This window comes from Ambystoma mexicanum, chromosome 7q (genome assembly GCF_040938575.1).
Source record: "Ambystoma mexicanum isolate Mex_15411 chromosome 7q, UKY_AmexF1_1, whole genome shotgun sequence".
Classification (NCBI taxonomy): domain Eukaryota; kingdom Metazoa; phylum Chordata; class Amphibia; order Caudata; family Ambystomatidae; genus Ambystoma; species Ambystoma mexicanum.
The window spans coordinates 546852089-546873576 of NC_090941.1; the positions used below are offsets into that span (position 1 = coordinate 546852089).

The 21488-nt window shown below is 45.2% G+C and overlaps 1 protein-coding gene across 11 annotated transcripts in view; it reads left to right on the top strand.

Annotated features, from left to right (window-relative positions):
- The window catches only part of ENOX1 (ecto-NOX disulfide-thiol exchanger 1), a 1853609-nt gene that overhangs the window by 1098358 nt on the left and 733763 nt on the right, over positions 1-21488 (top strand). For all 11 annotated transcript variants that reach the window (XM_069639318.1, XM_069639317.1, XM_069639316.1 and 8 more), the window contains one exon: positions 3877-4083. In XM_069639318.1, the coding sequence (XP_069495419.1) occupies positions 3877-4083 (207 nt within the window). The remainder of the gene's footprint in view (positions 1-3876; positions 4084-21488) is intronic.

A 21488-nucleotide genomic window follows, 5' to 3' on the forward strand; every position in this document is an offset into this window, starting at 1 on the left:
TCAAAGGAGTGTTTGACAGCCGAGCGAGAGTTGAGAGTGACAATATGGCAACCTTTAAAGACTTCTAGGGAGGGCTACAAATCAGAGGTATGACCTGCAGAGTTGTAGAAGGAGCCCGAGGGGGTGCAGAAGAGGAAGGATGAGAGGGCAAGGTAGCGAAGGAGTAGGCAGAGGTGGAAGGCAAGGAAGCCAGAAAGGAGAGAGAGGGCACAGCAGGAGAAGGAAGGAAATTCATGAGGTGTGGGAAGCATCTATCAAAGAGGAGAAGGCCTTGGACCAGGACGGTGCCATTCAGGCATTAATGATTATTTTAAAGGAGTGGAAGGGGTCCAGGAGGGCCTCCCACCGGGTGCCACCATTAATGGGTGAAGAGGAAAAAGGAGAGAGAACACAGAGACCATATGGGGAGTCCAAAGGTCTGGCGAAGGAACGACAAAGAGGATGTCAGTGAGGGTCTGTCTGGAGGAAGAGCTGGTGTAGGTATCAGCGATCGGGAGACCAGGGTTATAGACCATAATAGTCTTCTTGAACTTCTTCCCACCAGACTTAGTGAGAAGGGTAGGATAATCAATGGAGAAACAGTTGGAGAAGATAGGAGAAACAGAGAGCACCATAGGTGATGTGGAGGAGGTGGAAGAGGAGAGGGGGGGCAAATGAGAGAAGAGCGGAGGGGGGAAGCAGAAGGGGCAGACAAGACAGGAACCGCAGGACAGAGTAGCACAATGCAGCCACTGGGCGCAGCCAAAGTCAAAAACACAGTACAACCACAGGGCACACTAGATTCAAATTGTAGCAGAGGGTGAAATACAGTCCAGCCACAGGACACAGCTAGATTAACATTTTTGCAAAATCAAAAACACAGTACAGCCGCAAGGCACAGATGGATTAAAATGTTTGCAAAAGGTGAAACACAGTACAGCCACAGGGCACAGCTAGATTCAAATTTTAGCCAATGGTGAAACACAGTACAGCCACAGGGCACAGCTAGATTCAAATTATAGCAAAAGGTGAAGTTTGAATCGGCAGCTGGGCACAGCTAAAATCGAATTTAGCAAGCTAAGGTGAAATACAATACAGCTGGAGGAGAGAGGTGGGACAGGCACAGGTGTGGAGAAGATGGTCGATGGAGTTAGATTGAGGGAACTGACCTTTGAAAAAGAGAAATAGATGTTCCTTTGTTTCAATGTCCCAAACGTATGGGGCACTCCACAGCCTCCATATGCACGTTGTGGGGTGAGAGAGTACCCACAGACCCATCCAGGCAACAGACAGGGGACAGAAATTGGGCCTTTGGAGAGGGGGCCGGCTAAAGCCTGGCGGTCCCAAATAGGCCAGTTTGGTGTCTGCCAACCAATGGGCTGCAGGCAGAAGGGAGAGAGGACTCCGAAGGTCCTTCTAAGTTGCAGGGGCCATATTGGAATGCCCTCAAGGACCAACAACCAATGGCGCAATAGTCAGCAGGTTTTCTTTTTGCCAAATGATCAAATGTTGCTAGATTTGGCTAGAAAACCATCTAGTGATGACTATATTCAGTACCTTCTTATGCTAATTGTGACCCCATGTTATCGCCTTACATTTCCGCATACCATGGTACCTCGGGATTACATAAGAATAAAGTTTATTTGTACCCCAGAAAGGTGGCTGGAAAAGCAGGCGAGAACTCAGTGTGCACCACCAGCATTTTCCAGCTACCCAAAGCCCTTCCACGGGTGGCGCCATGATTGAGGGGAGGCAACAGTGAGCCTCACCCTGTTGCCTCCCCATGTCCCGAGCATGCACCCCACCCCCGAACACAACCCACACGATTCCCCCCCTTCCCTCCTGTCACACTTAGCTGTAAGTCCAGAGCTTTGTGCTCTGGTCCCAGCGCTCCTCCCACCCCTGGTCACTGCCATTGAAATGGCCATCTTGTTGCTTTTTATGGGGAATTGAGCTTGCACAATACTCAGGGTTGGCGTACAGAGCTGGTAATGGCCCTGAGCCCTCACTGCCTACTTAGGCTCTGGCTGGCGGGCCATTACCAGTCCTGTATACCCTACGAGCTGGGGTGATTGCTACATTGAATTGACAGAGCAATGAAAAACATAAGTATAGCCTTAAGAACATGAAGACTTTGCTGCTCAAATAATGTGAATATCTATTATTGGAGCGTGAAAGACTTGATGGAGTCCGCAGAAGTATATGCTGGCATATGGCAATCTGGAGGTGGCATCAAGATCTAATGAAGCAATTATTTTTTTTCTCATGGGCAATGACATCAGTTCGATATTATCTTAGCAAAAGTTGGTATTTTATTAAGCAGTTATTGGATGAACTTTGTACAGATTAGTTATTTAATCTGTTGGTGAGCATTTTATATTTCTTTTTAATTGTATTGATGGTTTGGATTGCTTTGATGGATCGACGTGATTATTACGGTGCCGATAATTTCGACGCAGTAACATTTCAATTTGAAATGTGCAGTGCTCAATAATTACATAGGTCACCACTTCCCGCAATCCCCTTACCCTCCACCCCTTTATCCCTATCTCTTACCTGCAGCACACTTACCTGATCTGCTCTCTCCCTGCAACGTGAGTTCCCCCTCTCCATTGTGGGGTGGAACTTCTGCCGCAGGGTCAGTTTTTTCGGTTTATTTTCTACTTTCCTTTTCCCTCGCTTCCCTTGTTACAGAAGTGGGGGGACACCCCCGCGACCCCTGAATTCCTATAATATCGATCAAAGGGAGCGGCAGACACCCCCACAACTCCCGCTCCCCTTGTTCGACATTTTGGAAATTCGTAATTTTTTCTCATGCTCACTCTGCTTTTTTTTCTCTGCATTTTGGGGATAAATTGGTTTGACTACATTTATGAAAAGTCTTATTGTCTGTATTCTACTAATAAAAAAAATCATGAGAATTCTTCTCATTTTTTGGAAGGCATAAGATATACTACTGCTTCTTATCAAATACTGGAGCATACCAGCATACCATAGATATTCCTTTCCAAGCTTCTTCAAGGCAAGAGAGGGCAGGTTTCTATTCCAATCCCATAACTTCGCCTTCCATTTCAGTTCTTTTTCTGAGTTGGAATGCTTGCAATGTCCAACACACTGCCCTATCTATACATTTACAAATTGTTCATTTAAGTTTATAATTTTCAAAAGCCTTATGGGAGGCTTTTGCACATGTTGCTTACGTTTTGCTCCTCACCAAAATTAGCTCTGTTGGCTTTTGCTTGTTTAATTTGTTATTGTAGAGCACTGACCTTTTGTTTAGACCCATTCTGCTAGCATATCGCTGAAATAGGTGAATGTTTGCACAAAATGTACAACTGAATTTTTTTCATCACCTGTGCCTGTTTTAAGCCTACTTTGCAATGGTAATAAAAATGTTCACTCAACATTTATAGACAACACTTGGCAGTTGAGGAACATTCGCAAGATCACTGCATACCCCAAATTACAACTAATACTCATAAACTCTAGCCCAGAATTATCACTTTGACTAAATGAGATGGCATTTTGAGTGGCATCCCACATGCTTTTTCCAAGGTGTAACTATCTGGCGATAGGAGACACGAGGTTCTGAGTACTTGTCCGATTAAAGTATGTTACCAGAATGAACTTGTCAATTGAGTATGGTTTTATTGATGTTATCCAACTAGTGGAGTAACTTTGATGAAAATGTTGGGGGGGACATGACATCTGAAGAAAAGGTGCCCAGCCAAATGAATGGGGATAAAATGGTGTGCCATGAAAGTTGGGGGGGACAAACACCCCAGCCCCCCTAAAATTACGCCCATGTATTCAACTCCTGACAGACTGTATTAGTAAAGCAACCGATCTTCCTCCCAGAACTGTGTAATATAGTGTCTATTGTTTGTTTGCACACAGGTCTTCCACCACCTTCGACAAGGGAGCGGCCCCCTGGATGCAAAACCGTGTTCGTCGGAGGGCTGCCTGAAAACGCTACAGAAGAAACAATTCAAGAAGTCTTCGAGCAGTGTGGCGAAATCACAGCGATTCGGAAAAGCAAGAAGAATTTCTGCCACATCCGTTTTGCAGAGGAGTTCATGGTGGATAAAGCCATTTTTCTTTCCGGTAATCAACGTGCCTGTTGGATTGTGATGGCTGTGTGCTTCTAGCTCCCTAATGCTCTGTTGTACAGTACTTGATATGTTGGGCCTTATCACATCACAATGTCCGCGTATCACACCATTGATCAGCTTATCCAGCATATTGCATGAGCTTCAGCGGCCTAATTCCATGCTATCTCCTACCTGCTAGGCCGCATTTTACATTGTGTTTCTGTGTCCACTCAAGGACCAATTTTCAGCAATCCGCAGGGCAATTCAGCAGAACCTGAAGCGCGCCACGGTGCTACAATTTCTCATTATGTTTGCCTGTGGCTCCTGTGCAGAGTTCACGCTGTGCCCTGCAGTCTTGCCAAGTCAAGAGGCACTGCGCGTCGCGAGCTGCTTTATTCCAACAAAAGCCGCTGATGTGAAAAAGGAAAAAGAAAATTGTTTTAAATCAGTTTCTGTAAACTCCTGCTGGAAATATTTCCCGTAAAGGGAGCTCTCCCAGCCGCTAGTCCCATTTCCTGTTTTGTGTATGTCTAGATATCCATTATGTGATGATACAAAAATCACTTCTACAAGAGCACAATCCAACTGAATTCAAATCCAGACATTAGAACCCGAACCCTTACCCCAATGGCTGGGGAGCTGGTCGACTGCAAACATACCAGTTAAGCAAAATCTTTCAATGCAGTACTTTGCTCTTAACGCCACCTCGTTAAGAGCGTTTAAGCACTGCGCCTCGAATCAGGTCACAGTCTGCAGCATGGCGATCAGAGTGGCCACTCGTGAAGGAAACTGACACATGTATGGAATGCGTGTCAAATGCAGAGGCAGATCAGCTGACAGAACTGTTCCAAAGCAGGGCCTGCACGCTCCCGCCCCTAGAGCCAATTGCAAGAGCTGCTACGCTCCAAGATAGCACATGAAGTAACCGTATCACCCAACCCGTTTGATAACGTGAATATACGTTATGCTTTTTTAGGAGACCATGAACCCTGTTTATAAATGATGTTTCAGGTTACTGCCTGGCCAGTAATATTTTGAGAGAAGAAGGGGATTATATTCCAGTGTTGTCATGGAGACATAACCGTAATGTGCACTAGCAGCTCATTTAATATGACAAGCACTGATAATGATGCTTGATTGGAAGGGCTTCCCAGTTTAACCGAAGCCAGTAAATGTCACATTTAGCACCCCACTGTTAATTTTGAGTATATTTCTCATGTTAATGTGTGGTACATTGTTATAATGCGTTTAACCAATCATCATATTTTACAGACATTCTGGCCATCTCTACTATAGAGCTACACAATGCGGTGTGGGGTGGGAAGGTGGGAAGGGACGCACACCTCTGCCCATCCTGGTATGGAACATGATAAGAAGCACCATGTATGTTTCAGTTTGGATTGTGGTGTGCAGTGCGCCCAGTTAATTTATAATTAGGAGATGGCATGACACCTCGCGATTCCAATACGTTGCTAGGGCTCTCAGTCTCACCTCAGCATATGTAATGGGTAATTTATAACACGCATAATACCCAGAGGTTTCTAAGCCTGGACCCGGGGATCGAACCTGTGATGCTCAGTGTCATCTTGCTTCCAAGACAAGCGTGTTGCCCTTGAGCTATCCTCCCGAGGCATGGCCACCACATTAATTGGTGACTATGTCAAATTGAAGGTCTTTTATTGCAGACATGCCACAATCTACAAAATATGTTAATAACAATTGGTGGTTATGTTGAAGAGCTAATCAAGCACTCCAGGAGTGGGCTGTGATTCAAAGTACATTTGGGATATATCCATAGGATTCTGGCTCTCAGTTGAGCAACATACTAGCCTCTTTCTTTTTTAATAAACATGTTGCATATAACAGATTTCTCTCTATAGGCTTCTGGTGTTAAAATGTGGGCAACCTTATTTTTGAGCTAGCTCTAGGGACTGGTTCAGTGTATTTGTATATGTATTTGTGTTTGTGTTTGTATTTATTTATTTATTTATTTATTTATTTATTTATTTATATACCCCAGAGGCATCTGGGCGCATTTCTTGAAGGTTACAGTTACAACAAAATAGCATTATCAAAGTCGATTTACAAGCAATAGATACAACAATAGCTATCTACGAAGGGCGTCCACCCTCAAGCAGAGCATACATCATGGTGACAGCATGAGTAGTAGGACTCAGTGTCTCTGGTTGGCTCTACTGGTCCTGAGCTACAAGCCAAGTTTTAACTTTGCTTCTGAAGGAGTGGAATGAAGATTCTGATCTGAGAGGGTTAGGTAGCGAGTTCCACAGCCTTGTGGCGAGCACCGGGAAACTACAACCCCCTGCTTTCTGAAGTCTGAATCTATGTAGTCATAGGCCATGGGCTTGGGCTGCTCTAAGAGGGCGATCAGAAGTGTTTCATGTGAATCTGTCGGACAAATATTTTGGTGCCTGGTTGGCAATGCATTTATGGGTGAGTGACAATGATTTGAGGGTAATTCTTTGAGTAACCAAAAGCCAATGTAGGCCCCTTCTGGTGTCCGAGATATGATGATTTTAGGGATGTCTAGAGCAGCCAGATGGCATTGTTTTGAGTTACTTGTAACTTATTGAGGTTCCATTGGCTGTTTGCTAAATAAAGCGCTTTGCAATAGTCGGGTTTCAACATAAGGGTTCTTGCAAGAGTGGTACAGTTTGCAGTGGTAAGGAATGGTCGACAAGCGGTAATGAGTCTGCACATAGAGGTTGTTGAGGAGGTTATGGCATTGGTTTGTCTTGTTAGGGATAGTGAGGAGTCTAGATAAATGCCTAGGGTTTTGGTGTCATTAGATACCTTAATGGTATTGCCATCAATGATGAACGAGTTGAAGGCTGAGTCTAGTTTATTGAGTCTTGGTTGGGAACCAAGGAGGAGTAGCTCTGTCTTATCATCATTAAGACAGAACCCAGGTTGTGCCATCCAAGCCTGGATGACCAGATAGATGTCATTTAATGCTTTGGAGTCGGCTTTGTGGTCTCCCATGATGGGGATGAGTATTTGGGTGTCATCTGCATAACTAGTGTAGGTGACACCCAAATAGTCAAGAATATTGAAGAGGAGCTTTGTGAACACTTTATAAAGTGTAGGTGATACACAAGAACCCTGAGGGACTCCAAACAGAACTGGTGAAGGTTCCGCATAGGCCAGCGGTGAGAAGACCCTCATGGATCTGTTCTCCAAGAATGATCTAATCCAGGTGGTAGCTTTGTCCGAGAAGTGGACTGCGGTTTTGAGATGTTGACAGAGTATTTGGTGGTTGACCAGGTCAAATGCTGCCGACAAATCTAATAGTAAAAGAAGGGCAAGCTTGCCGTTATCTTTGAGGTCTTCAATTTGTGTTTTTAAATCAATTAAGGCAGTTTCTGTTCAATGCCGCGGATGGAAGCCAGATTGTCTGAGGCCAAGGAGGTTGTTAGATTCTAGGTAGTCCTAGATCTGCAGATAAGCTGCTCTATCCAAGATTTTGAGAAGGAAGGGGACGGTAGTGATATACCTGTAGTTGGTAAGGGTGCTCTGGACCAGTGCAGGTTTTTTTAGTAAGGAGAGGACCCAAGCATCTTTGAGGTTATTGGGCACGATGCCCGTGGTGAAGGAGGCATTTATTAAGGCGTTGATGAATGGTGCTAGTTCAGTAGAGACTTCCTTGATGATAGGGGCTGGACATGTGTCACCCTGGCAATTGGAAGGTTTGAGTTTGAGGATGATATTTTATACCTCGTTGATAGACAGTGGTGCAAAGTTGAAAGGTTTGAGGTTTTGAGGAGGGAGATTAGGGGCTAAAGGGTGGTTACTGTTGTGTGGGTCGATGGATAAACTCATTTTTTAGGCATTGATTTTCGTTTGTAACATGGTAATTCTATCTAGAGGTGCATTTTGGATGTTGGAACACCAAGTGTTATCTTTAACACAGGGTGTCTGAGGGGCTGAAGGCATTTCTAGTTCTTTAAGTATCTTAAAGAGCTCTTTAGTACTTGACTTGGCTTGCAAGATCCGATTATTGTATGTATCTTAGTTGGCTTGAAGGATCGCCTCTTTGTAGTTAAGGGAAGCTAGTACGAGGCTATCCTTATAAGTGGTTGAGGGTAGGCCTTTCCACAGGGCTTCAGCATTTCTTTTTTGCTTGCATTGTACTCTAAGGTGTGGTGTAAACCACAAATTAAGATGTGCACGTGGTTTGATTTTCTAATTTTGAGTGGGGCAATAGTGTTGATTGCTGTAAGAATAGTTTGATTATACACATCGACTAGGACCGTAGGGTCGGCACTTGACTTAGATGTTTTATTTAATAGGGGTAGTATCAGTGGGAGCAGTTTTTTCACTAGCTATGTCCCTCTTATGCCTAGTGCTAATGGATTGTGCAATGTTTTGTTTAGAACATTTGTCAGATTGGATATTGAAGGTTATCATAAGGTGATCTGACGAGGCGCAGGGTGTATTAGACACTATGTTGATGCTGCAATTAATGTCTACCAGCCAATCAAGTGTTCTTTCTTTGATGTGGGTGGGTTCCAGGATGTGATGAGAGAAACCCAGTTCAGTTATGGTACTTGCTATGTCTAGGGCTTTATGATCCTTGGCATCTTGGAAACCAAGATTAAGGTCCCCTAGTAAGATGATTTGCGAATTGGGCTTTGTGTTAGTTGATGAGAGGGTGTTAATGTCTTCTGCGAAGGTGGCGATTGGACCCAGGGGCATGTAGATGAGGTGCATGGTAATGGTATGGGTGGCTGACGTGGGCATCTTGACAGACAATAGCTCAGCTGATGGGATATACTGATTAGGGATGGGTTTGAGGCCAAGGGAGCTTCTCGAGATAAAGGTGACACCCCTGCCTTTGGCATGGATAGAATCTCTGTCACAACTAGTAATGGAATAGCCATTGGGTATGGCGAACGAAAGTGAGGGTTCTGAAGCTGCATGGAGCCAGGTCTCAGTAATGGCTAGGAAATCTAAATCATGGGCAGTGATGTAGTCTGTGATATGCAAGGCATGTGCCGGGAGTGAGCTAGCATTGATTAAGGCACTGCTAATGGTGGAGGCTTTGGCGCTTGAGTTATTGGTATCAGTGATGAGTGGAGGAGCCTTGAGTGGGGTATTCTTTGTAAGTGTGAGCCTAGGGATGCGTGTGTGTTTGTTGGATGTACTGAAGGTTTTGTGATTGGTGATAGGATTGTGTGAACAGGGGGGCTGGACAAGGGAATCTAGTTCCTAGTCTAGAGTTCCTAAGATGCAATGTGCATGGTTGATTGAGAGTGGGTTTGGTGACAAAGTGTTCCAGCCATAGTGCTGGAGAGTTCAAGTACATATTAGCTGATGATGCATTAGTAATGGGAATGGTGCTTGTGATGGGCTGTATGTGTGAGGGCCGGCAGGTGGGTGGATGGATGTTCTCTACTAGCAATGGGTAGCTACAAATGGTGGATGTTGAAGGGGACATGTTAGGCACATTGTTGGGAGTCATATTGTAAATACATTAGAGTTCTGTAATCGTTTTAAAATCTGCACTGTGGGATATCAAGCCTCAAGGTGTGGATACATTGAACCACTTGTGCAAAGTTAAGGTTTTTTCTGGTCATAAAAGTTCAGCTAAGTACAGTATTGTCACAAGCATAGGTGAATTGAGAATTGTTCCTTTAATTAGTCCAACATTCCTCTCAGTTACAATGCCACGCCCACCTCCTTTGAGTGGAGTTGCGTTCCACAACTTCCTAGGTTCTCTCAGATGTCCTCTCACTAATCGCATTTCTGGACAGTCATCAGGGTTAATATCCCCTGATGTGAGTGAATGAAGGAAATACTTGAACGCAGATTGTCCGTCCCACGGTGATCCTTGGTTTTGGTGCGTGCGTGCATTAGAGTGTTAGGTGGGAATCATGTTCTTCTTATATGCTGTATTATTTTCCATATGTAGAGTGCATTTCTGCCTTTGGTATGTTCTTGTGGGAGGAGTTAAAGCCATCTGAATGTGCTAGCTGGGATAATTATTGGCTTCCAGAGGACAATAGTACGGCATTGCAAAATAAATGCCATTGAATAAGACCACTACAGAATGCCAAACACGTGGCACTTTTACACTTTGCAAAAGGGCCTTGACATAACCATGCAAGCAGAATAGGATAACAAATTGGCAGACCATAGTATACCACCACTCAGGAGTGCCTGTCGGCATGGCAACAATGCAGTGGTGAGGTGGTGTGCGGATGTCTGTCAGTTGCTGGGTCATCTTCCATGATAACATAATCTGATACAACAGTGATCGACATCTGTTTCAAAACACAACAATAACGTGCAACAATTTGCAGCACATTTCCAGGGCATATCCTTTCTTTCCAATACCGACTGGCAGTTTGATTCACAGAATATATCGTATAAGTATCCTTTCTCTTTCTAGCTCCCTTACTCAGTCTCTCAGTCTCTCACCTCGGTAGTAAAGTTTCTAGACAACAAAAAGTTTGGAGTGTTTTCCACAAACCTTTGCTACGTAAAGAACACTCCTTTCTCTCCCGAAGTGGAAATAAACTATGTCATGTTAAGCAGGAATGTTTGTGCATTTGGTCCCTACTTTGCAAGAAAACTACAATTCCTTCTTCACCCGTCTTGAATGGAACAGTCTGAAACATCTCAGAGAATATGTCTATTAATAACTTGCTCGTCAGTTTGTTCAAATAAGTTTGGCCGAGAATATCTGCTATTTTTAACTGGCAAGCATGTTAGTCAAAAACACAACACGCTCCCAAATGGGTTAAACTAATAAGATGCACCTTTTTTCTTCTTCCTCTTGTTTTTCATGTTATCAAGATTAGGCCAAAATGTCCACAAAAACAGAGAAAAAGATAGATAGTAAACAGCACCTTTAATGCTGAGATGAACAGCTGGGTAGGCAAAAGATTTAAAACACCAGGGATTTTTTTCTTATCCTTTATGAATAGACATTTACTGAGGATATCTTTTTGAAATCTCACTGTGTAATGTCTTCCTGTGCTTAAAAATGAGAAGAAAATGCAAATGTCTGAAAGCTAATTGATGGCATTTGTGCAACCAGGGGATCAAATGCTAAATATGCACTATTTTTTCTAGGGTAATGCAAGATTATCCCCTTCTTGAGTGCGCATTCTGCAGGGCCCATTCATCTAAAATAATCTGAAATTCATCAATTCCTTTGTGTCCGCATGGGAAAGGTATACATACTTGCTGCTGCTTCCCAACCGGTCAGATTTCTTCACAAAGAGACAGAATAGAACAGCTGTTGGGGCTCCAATATTGAATCAACATAGGCATGTTTTCGGCCTTCTAAAGGTGGGTGCCTGCCATTTGTGGGGTCCTTGCCGGTGTACCATCAGGCTCCCATGCTGGGGAGAAGGGGGTAAACTGAAGAGGTGACAAAGGAAGGACAGGAGACTTGATGTGGGATGGCCTCTGCTCTCTGGTTGTGGTTTGGAAGCCTGGGCGGTGTAACCGCGGATCTAAAATATCAAAGTTGCTCAATGGTGCGATCCTTATCGATTTCCCATCCAGCATGAGTGCAGAAGAGAGTGGGTAATAGTGAAAGAACAGCAATGAGAGAACTGGGAAACACAGTGTGGGACAATCCATGTTTAAGCAGATCATGCATGTGCACCCATGAAGATTGTGCTTGGTGAATTGGTCAGAATATACAAATGGTGATATTGCAATCAAATAGATTGTAAGAGGATTCAATCCAAGCACTACAGCTAAGTCAATGCCTAGTCTGGGATACTGAGTGGAAACCCTTATTGATATATCTTTATGTCCAGTTCCTGAGTTCTGGATGACTACCCCTATATAACACCCCTCTCTTGGAACCCCCCTGACCCCGCTGAGCCAAGAAGTAGTTCTGTTTTGCAAGTTTAAACGGTTTATTTGAGAATGTAAACAATATATATATATCACACTTTATAATAAATTAATAATTAATATCACACTTCAGAACATGTGCAGTTAACAACAATGGATAATGTTCTACTAATAAACTGATATAATTACCCAGGAGTAGTATAAAAGATGAGTTAGCACGCTTGGGAATAGGAACAGAAGAATAAGGTGGTAGAGAATGCTTTATCTAGTTTCATATGGATGCAATGTTGAATGAAAATGCAATACAGAAAATACTCAATATGATTTCAACAAAACAATGTAATCACTTTTCTCTGGCAATTCACCCCCCCTTTATGCAATGTAAGGAAATGAAGAGGAGAGCACACAGTTCTTAGAAATGCAATCAAATGTAATTCAGTTCACCCCAGCAAGCTTAGACTACAGAAGTTTGAAACACAGGCAAAATGCTTTGAATATGGTGACAATGCAGCGAGAAATATGCTGAAAATACTTTTAATTCCCTTCAGGAGGTTCAGGGTGAATGGTATCTAGTTAATATGAGTTCAGGCTCACTTTAGCAATGATTCAGAGATGGTGATTAAGAGGCAAACGAATTTTTAGCAAGGAAAGAGATGACTGCTGATGGTTACACGTGGCTGGATTTTTAACCAAATCGCGGTAAAATTAATTTGCAAGTGGGTGAATCGTGATTACGGCAAAAGTATAAGGAGGCGCGAGTCGGTTCTAAGCGTGTTGAAAAGCTGAGATTCTGAGCTTTCAGAGGAAAGTTAAACCAAGTTCCTAGCCCAAACGGTTACGGAGTTATGAACGATTTTGAGAAGGTTGTTTTTCGGATTTGACATTTTAAAAGTTCAAAGCGACAGGTTACAGCTTGCAGCTAGAAAATGACAGGTGACAGTTCTACTTAGGTTAAATAGATTGAATTATATTATATTAAACTAAGGGATAGGTTCTGAGTTTTGCTGAGTACTCACAAGAGATTTTGGACAGGAAGGCGACTTTGTCACGGATCCGGTCACTGCGCACAGCACTTCACAGCGATCTGGTCTCCGGTTCCGAGTACAGCTCTGCATTCTGGATCACCGGCACTGCTCCTGGATCTTGAGTTCTGCTGGTCTGGTCTAGCACCGGTCTGCACGGCTCCTAGTCCCGCTTTCTCCGGACACAGCAATGTTCTAGGCAGGGAATTCAAACAGCTTGCCCGGCTGTTGATAGTCTGCAAATGATTTTTGGGCCTGCTGACAAATACTTTTGCTTGCAGTGGGCCTTCCTGGTTCAAAGTTCTGTAGTCTCTGTTTAGCTTGGAAGTCTAAGTGTAGGATCTCTGGATGTGAAGTCGTCGGTCAGCATGCTCCGCAGCAAATGGAATTGAATGTCTCTACCTGTCCCAGCAGTCTCTTTTTATGTGTTTTGAAAATGGGTGTGTGCCTGGCATCACTAGCCAGCCCCTCTCTCAACTGCCCATTGGTCAAGCTTTCCGCACTGCTTTGATTGGGGGAAGGAAATGTGCGTCATGGTGATGCTGTAGGTTTTATGGGTCAGAGGATCCTCCCCTGGTCAGTTTGCCCACAAATCTATATTTGACCTAAAGACATATTTCATAGATACACAGTGGTTTGAAATTACATGCACCCATCACGTATCACATGAGGTATACTCTGTTTAAACTCTGATGTTTCTAAGAGCTTGCATTCAGAAACGGCAACATTTTGCGTTTTTTAACTGGTTTTGCAATATTGGTTTTTCATTAAAAATTATACACATATACACGGCCTGTCCATACATACTCCAGTAAATTCCCATGTCTCTAGCTTAAACACAGAGTCTGTGGTGTCAATAAATAGCAGGGTTTTGCCCCAGAACATCACATAAATTCCCAACGCGTCTTAAAACGTGCACCGAAAAATCACAAGAATTATGGTATCATTTAAATAATTTTGACAAGTCCGCACTGTGAGTTATACATCTTTCTTAGAATCATATTCTGGCCAACAGGGGTGTGTCTTTTCAGGTCACATGGTATAGAAACCAGTTTATCCAGTTTCTGCCAAGCTCAGAGACCCTGCCCCTCCCAGCTTCTGCCAAGAGGAAGCTGTTTTACGGTCCCCCCAATAAACCATCTGCCTGAGTCAAGGCAGGGCTTTGTTCAAAAGGAAGCCATTTACGACCACCCTAATAAACCATCTGCCTGGCCCCTTTCTTTAGTTTCTTGCAAACCCCTGGTAATTCAATCAGAGAGTGTGTGACCTCCTTTTGGCAGGAGCAACAGAATGCAGCCAGGCCTGGGAATGCATTTGTTGGGCAAGCCCCCACTCCTGTCGGGGGTAGCTGTCTGGCAGAATACCAGTTTCCTTAAGCCAGGTTTCAGGTAAAATGTCACTTTTTGTTCCCCAGTTTAAGTCAAGACAATTTTTACATATGCAGCTAGAATGCTGATTCTAAGTTCAAAACTATGACTTTTTAACAGTTACAAACTATGTGACACTCAAAAGTAGGTCACTCAGTTTATTTAAACATTTTCGATTTTTGGTAGTTTTAAATCCAGTTTTGGTTAGGCTGCTGCAGACCTGCAGAGCTCAGCCAGTCTTGTTATGAACATTGTTTTGGGGCTCTTCAACTTCCCAGATTTAGTATGCACACATACTTCATTCTGCCAGATGTCCGCTGGTGTTAAGTGAGATTTTTGGATGTGTTGCAATGTTTGAAAATAGGCATTTTGAGCTGGCATTCAGAGAAACCAAAGGTAATTTTAAAGTGCAGTTTTTCCTTTGGCACACATTTCACTCATGGCACCCCGGCCCATCCTGCTCGCACTGGTGGGGGGCAAGTTAGGCAACCATTTTAGTGTGCACAAACTGTGTGGTTCTCCTGGATTTTGGCGCACATGTGGGCTTTTTGGCCATCTTGGATTTTCTAAGCCCACAGCACCAAATGTTGCAGCATGATAGCTCAAACGTGGGTCAGGACACCCAACAAGGCCCCCCCACGCAACTGCACTTTGAATTTGAGTCGATGGGGAGTCGGGTGCACAAATGGTGATGACCCACGCACTGGTATGTCCGCATAATCTTCTTCCAATTCTGCAAATGGCACAGTTCAGCATCTTTTCCTCCATCCGGTATTGATCGATCGGTTCTCCTCGCCGGTCCTGATGGGAATATTGGGCGGTACCCCGGGCCCCTTGGGTCTCTGCTCCCGGTCTCCGGATCGTCCTCCTAGGCCAGTCTCCAGGTTTTCTTCCTCCTAGGACGACAAAGGAAAAGCGGCAATACCTATTCATGGACATTTCTCCCCCACCATTGATATAGTGGGGTGGCATATATATTTTAGAACTCAACAGATATGAACATGCACATTTTTTTAAATGAAGAGACAGGAACACATAAACTTGAGAAACACAGAATTTGATAGGCTATATGTAGGATCTTTTAGGGTTGGAATTGAATTACTCTGGAGCGGTACCCTCTGGGATTGCAGAGGACTCCTCCAGTTGCTGCAAAGTGTGCCTTGGATGGCAACACTTCAACTGGTTTATGTGGACACACTTGTCTTCCCCCTCTGCCAAACCGCCTTTGGGGATGCGGATCTTGTAGGCCACAGGGGAGATCTTCTCATAGGGTCCCTTCCATGTAGGCAAAAGTTTTCGCTGTTTCGCCTGGTTTCTTTGGAAGTTGTATAAATAGACCCGGTCGCCCACCTGATATTCCTTCCTGGAAGTTTTCAGGTCATAGTGGGTCTTCATGCTATCAGCTGATCTTTCTAGATTCCGCTGAGCATAAGCAAAAGCATGTTGAAGGTGTTTCCTTAAATTCTCCACATACTCGTGAGTTGTGGAGGCATTTATTAGTGTCTGCTCTTGGGTCCTGTAGAGCAAATGCTGAGGAAGCACCATATTGCGCCCAGTCATCAACTCAAATGGTGACATTTTGGTTGCAGATGAAGGGGTAGATCTGATGGCCATTAGGACCAGAGGTAATCGGATATCCCAACTTGGCCCAGAATCTGCCACAAACTTTTTTAAGATGCTCACAATTGTCCGGTTGTAGCGTTCCACTGCTCCAGAAGAAGCTGGCCTGTAAGCAATGTGTAGCTTTCTCTTGACCCCCAGTATCTCCCACATCTTTGTCATTACTTCACTGGTGAAGTGGCTACCTCTGTCTGACTCAATCCTTTGAGGTGGACCAAAACGGGAAAAGATGTGGTTAATCATCAAGGCAGCTGCCGTTTCTGCCTTGCAGTTTGGGGCTGGGAGACATTCCACCCACTTGGTAAACAAGCATGTCACAGTCAACATGTACTTTTTCCCCCTAGCGGAGCGAATCACGCGGCCTACAAAGTCGATTTGTAAATCTGACCATGGGAGTGTCATTCCCCTCTTTTGGAGAGGCGCCCGGTGTGTGAGGGATGTTGGCTGAAATTGTGCACACACAAGACAACCCTTCAAATATTGGTTGAGGTCCTGCCCCATGTGTGGCCAGTATGCAACCTCTCTTAAGATTTCCAATGTTGTGTGAAATCCCCTATGACCGGCGGTGGGCGCATCATGGGCGTGACTTAGCATCAGGCTTCGGAATGAGGTAGGAACCACCCACTGATCGTGGCCAGCTTTGGATTTCCTTACCAACAAACCGTCTTGGATCCGGAACATTTTTGGACATTTCATCAACACTCTTAGGTCCTCTTTCCCAATGTACTCGGTATCCGTCGGGGGAAAGTTCTCAGGGTCCTCAAGGTGTTGGTAAAACTTACCAATAATTGGATCCCCCTTCTGAGCTGTAATCAAATCAGCATCAGGGGTCTCCTTGCTCCATTGGGCAGTTGAAAGATCATTGTGAGCATTTGTCTGGGACCTAGTGGTAGCAGTGACCTGGATTTCCCCCAACAGGGACTCTATTATTTCGATTAGATCCCCTTGGATGGCCCCGGTTTTGGCCAGCTGATCAGCTGATCATTTCCAGTTTTGTCTGGTCCCTCTACTTTGGAATGACCCTTGATCTTCTTCCAATAGATGGTCATACCCTTCGAGGTGACCAGATCATCAATGTTTTGGATTAACTTCCCATGTTTCAGGGGTTTGTTATTAGCACATAACATGCCTCTGGTTTTACAATTAACCAGGTGCTCCACGAACCCGTTCCGTACATAATCCGAATCGGTGATTATGACCAGTTCGTGGAATTGATGTTGGACAGCAGTGAGGATGGCCTGATGCACAGCCATCAATTCTGCCACCTGACTACTTCGGGGACCAATTTTGTATCCAGCGGAGGGTTCTGGAAACTCCTTCGCCCAGGCATTCCCTACGCCAGCCACTAGTTCTTTCTCCACGTCGTTATCAACATGGTAAGAGCATCCATCCACATAGACAGTGGGCATTCCCTCACACTTGTCCTCTTCAAAGACTTTGTGTGGGGAATTAAGGTATGCCGCCATGTTGTCCTTGATTTTTAGACTTTCGTCCTCGAGACAGTTTTCTCTGGCACAATCATGCAAGTCAGCCAGACCTTGCGCGAGGGTACTCTTCTTGTTTTGGCCATATCTGACCTCCACAGGAAAGCCTTGCATTGACAGAATCCAGGAAGTAATTCGGGAATTACTTACATTTCCGGCCCGGATTCTGTCACTTTGAAGATATTGAAGAGGCTGGTGTGGAGTCTCCACGATGATGTGTTCCCCCTGGATAAACGGGCAGTAATTCTTCAATGCCCACACCGTTGCCAGGAGTGCATTCTCACAATCGTTGAATTTTTCCTCCACAGAGGATAAAGTTTTGCTCGCATAGGAGATTACTTTATTGACCTTGTCATGCTTTTGGTATAATACTGCCGTCAAGCACGTATTAGAGAACCCTGTCTCCAGGAAGAACTCCTTGTTTCTGACAGGGTAAGCTAGGCAGGGCGCTTGTGAGAGGCTTCTTTTGAGTTGTCTTACTGCCTCAACCTGTTCTGTACCCCATTCCCACTTGACCCCCCCCTTCAGGAGATGAATCAGGGGTCTGGTGATCTCTGCGTAGCCCTCAATGAACTTACTGCTGTAATTAGTCAGTCCAAGGAGGCTCCTTAGTTCCCGCAGAGTTGTGGGGTCTTTCAGTTTCTGAAGTGCTTCCACTTTCTTTTCCTGGGGACAGAGACCCTGAGGAGTAATCTCATGCCCCAAGAAATTAACACGGGTTCTACACCACTGTGCTTTCTGAAAGGAAAGTTTTGCTCCGGCGGCCCTCAACTGGGTCAGAACATAACGGATCTCCGCTATGTGTTCATCCACATATGAACTTTTGATGAGGACATCATCTACATAAGCCAGGTTACCCCTCGCACCCAGGTCGGGCATGGCCTTATGTAGGAAAATGTTGAATTGATTGCCGGAGTTGAGGTATCCGAAGGGAGTCCGGGTCCATGTGTACTGCTGGCCCCCAAAGGTAAAAGCCAGCTTGTATTGGTCCTCCCTACTGACAGGCACGGTCCAGTATCCATTGGTCAGGTCTATTGGAGTGAATACCTGTGACACCTGGATCTGGGCCAGCCCTTGGTCAATGTAGGGCAGAGGCCATCGGGAAGTATGGACCCGTTTGTTGAGCTCCCTGAGGTCGGCGCAGAGTCTCCACTGGCCGTTTGGCTTCAGTATTCCCAGCACCGGATTATTGAAGGTGCTGTGTATTGGACGAATTATTCCCCGGGACTCAAGGTTCTTAATTATTTCAGTAAGGGACTCCATGGATGCGAGATGCAAACGATATTTCTTCACAAACACTGGAGTCATGCCAGGGTCCTTGGGGATTGTTGTTGTGTGGATGTCGGTGCGACCACAGTCATATGAGTCTACCGCAAAGAGATCTTGGAAATCCAAGAAAACTTGTTTCAACTTTTGCTTTTGTTCCAGAGTCACACAGGCATCAGCTAGGTTGACTCTCTCTTCCACCATCTGCCTGAAGCCTGGAAAGACTTCTGGTTTGGCTATTTCAGCGGCCTCCTCCAGCTGGGTGGAGAAGTCCCTGGTCAGAGTGCTGATTTGGACTGGAGGCTTCAGGTGGGAAAGGCAGCCCTCATGGACCTGGAAAATCACCTCATCCCTCCTGAAGTCACAAGTCACATCTTCCTTACCATAAGGGCAAGAAGTGTACACCAGGAAGTTCCCCCCATGCCGGGTAAAAATCCTGTCTGGTGTTGTATTGTCATCACTGTCACTGTCAAAGCAGTCCTTGGGGATTGGTCCTAACAGTTCATTTCCTAAATCAATGGAAAAATGTCGGTCATCAACCGCCATTCCAATAATGGTGCCTGCGGCTAGAGTAATACTCTTTAAGTCGCTGTTATCCACCTCTATTGGAATGGTGTCATGTTCTATGTTGACTAATGGAGTTGGGTTTACCCCCAACCCTTGCTGTTAGAGAGAAGCATTTAGATGTATATAAGCATCAGGGTTTTGCAAATATTGTCCTCTTTTAACTTTCACTTCCAGGGAGAATTGTCGGGTCCTTTCTGGGATGGTGACTTCCTCTTTGATGATCTAGAAAAAGCATGTAGGTCAGCTCAATTGCTACCTTATGCAGTTGAAATTCAGATCAAAGCCCATGGGATTATCTGCTAATCGGGACCAAGCTTTGAAGTTTATTAGGTCCAAACTAATGGCAAAGCGATTGTGAATGTCACTGCCTAAGTAAAAAGCGGCAGTGACGTCTCGCACGACCCAACAATTGTGGATTATGCTCTTGTTGCCAATGGAGATTTTGAGCATACACCTGCTTGGCAGCAGATGTTTGGAATTGGGTGCTTCCAGGTCCATTTCCCATTTGTCTATCAGTTTGAATGTGGGAATGGCTGGATCTTTTGGGAGTTGGCGGAACATGGCTTCGCTGATGAAGCTCGTACCGTTTTTCACACTCACTCGAGCGAGAACAGAGTCGTTCCCATCATTTAACTGAACAGGGATGAACAACTGCTCTCCAATTTGCTGAATATCAGCCAGGCTCTGAGCTGATTTCACATCTTTCTGGACTATAGGAGTGGGAGTTTCTGATTGTGGATTAGTAAAGAATTTCAAAGTGGTTCCTTCCAGCGTGGAGTACCACTTTAAACTGGAAGGAAGGTTGATTTTCAGAAATAGAGAGGACCCCCCATCACCAGTCTGTTGTCCTACTGCTATTACTGTCACGTCTGGAGTTTGGTTGTTCTGGAAGTGAAATTCTACTTGGTCAGATTTTTGTTCAATCATGTGGCAGGTGCCGTTTAAACTAACATGGTTGACACTCTGTTTTAATTTTATTGGTCGGCTAGTCTGGGTCCAGAGGACCTTGTTTACACAATCTATTAGGGGTGACAACCTTCTCAGGAGGTCATTCCCTAGTAAACAAGGGGTGCCCTCTGGAGTCACTACTATGACCGGGTGTTTCACCTTGTGTCGCCCAATTTTAATGTCCAAGTCTGCAGTCCCCTCGACAGGAATTTCCTTCCCGTCAAAGTTCTGCAGTGGTCCAGGAAGAGAGGTGAGAGGAATACGGTAATTCTCCCCCCTTCCTGCATTTGGTCCCTCAAAGGCCCTTTTGGACAGAAGGGTAGCTTGGGATCCAGTGTCCACCAGTGCCAGAATTGTACCCTGCCCCTGTACTTGTACCGGGGCATAGTATCTTCCCTCCTTCTCCTCAAGGGGGCACAGATAATGCACATTTTTGGACAACTGGTTGGCTAACTTTCTGGTTTTGGACATTGCTAGCGAAGAGATTTGGGCAGAATTCTGTGGAGAGCCTTGGGAATCTGAAAGAAAAAGTTGGCAACAGGAGATCAGAGCCATTGTGGGTTCCCCGGTTCCGGTTCTGGGCCGCCCCTCCCCCCCTTCTTGGAGGCAGTCACCAGGATGGGTTTGAACCAGGGGATTTTGGTATTGTGGGTTCTGGGATGAGATGATGGGCGGCGGTAGCTCAGTCTCCATATCTCCCCAGTCTGGATTGGCACCCCTTGGGACCCATTTTTCCTTGGGAGGAGTTCCCCCATCTCTAAAGGAGAAGATCCTTTCCCCAGGATCCTCTGAGGATCCCTCTCCCTCAAATTGGAAGACCTGTACCTCCTCCACAAAGTGGGTCTGTTTGGGTCCTTTGTTTCTCCTACCTCCCCTCTGCTCCTTGGGAGGCAGGCTTTCAGGGGTAGGAGATTTTGTTTCCGGTTCCTGGTTTTCTAGGAGCTTTTTACAAGTTGGGAAGGAAGCTTCCTCCAAGGCTTTACACCCCCCTTCCCCTTGTGCCTCCTCCCTGGGACCTGGTGTGTTATCGGGGTGCTGCCCCCGTCATTGTTCTGGAGCACCAGGTCCAGAGTTTGGGGCATTCTGCGGTGGCATGCTCATCTGAGGGTTCTGTTGAGCCCTCAGTATGTGACCCAGATCCCGTGCCATATTTTGGACCTGGCGCTCTAACTGGGAAACCCGCTCAGGCTGATACGGGGCTCTATTTTCTCCCCTGGGCTGATCCCGGGAAGGGTAGCTATCCCTTCTCTGTTAGTACCCCTGGTTGGGAAGATTTTGGTACCCCTCCACCCTTGGCCTCCCCTCTCCCGG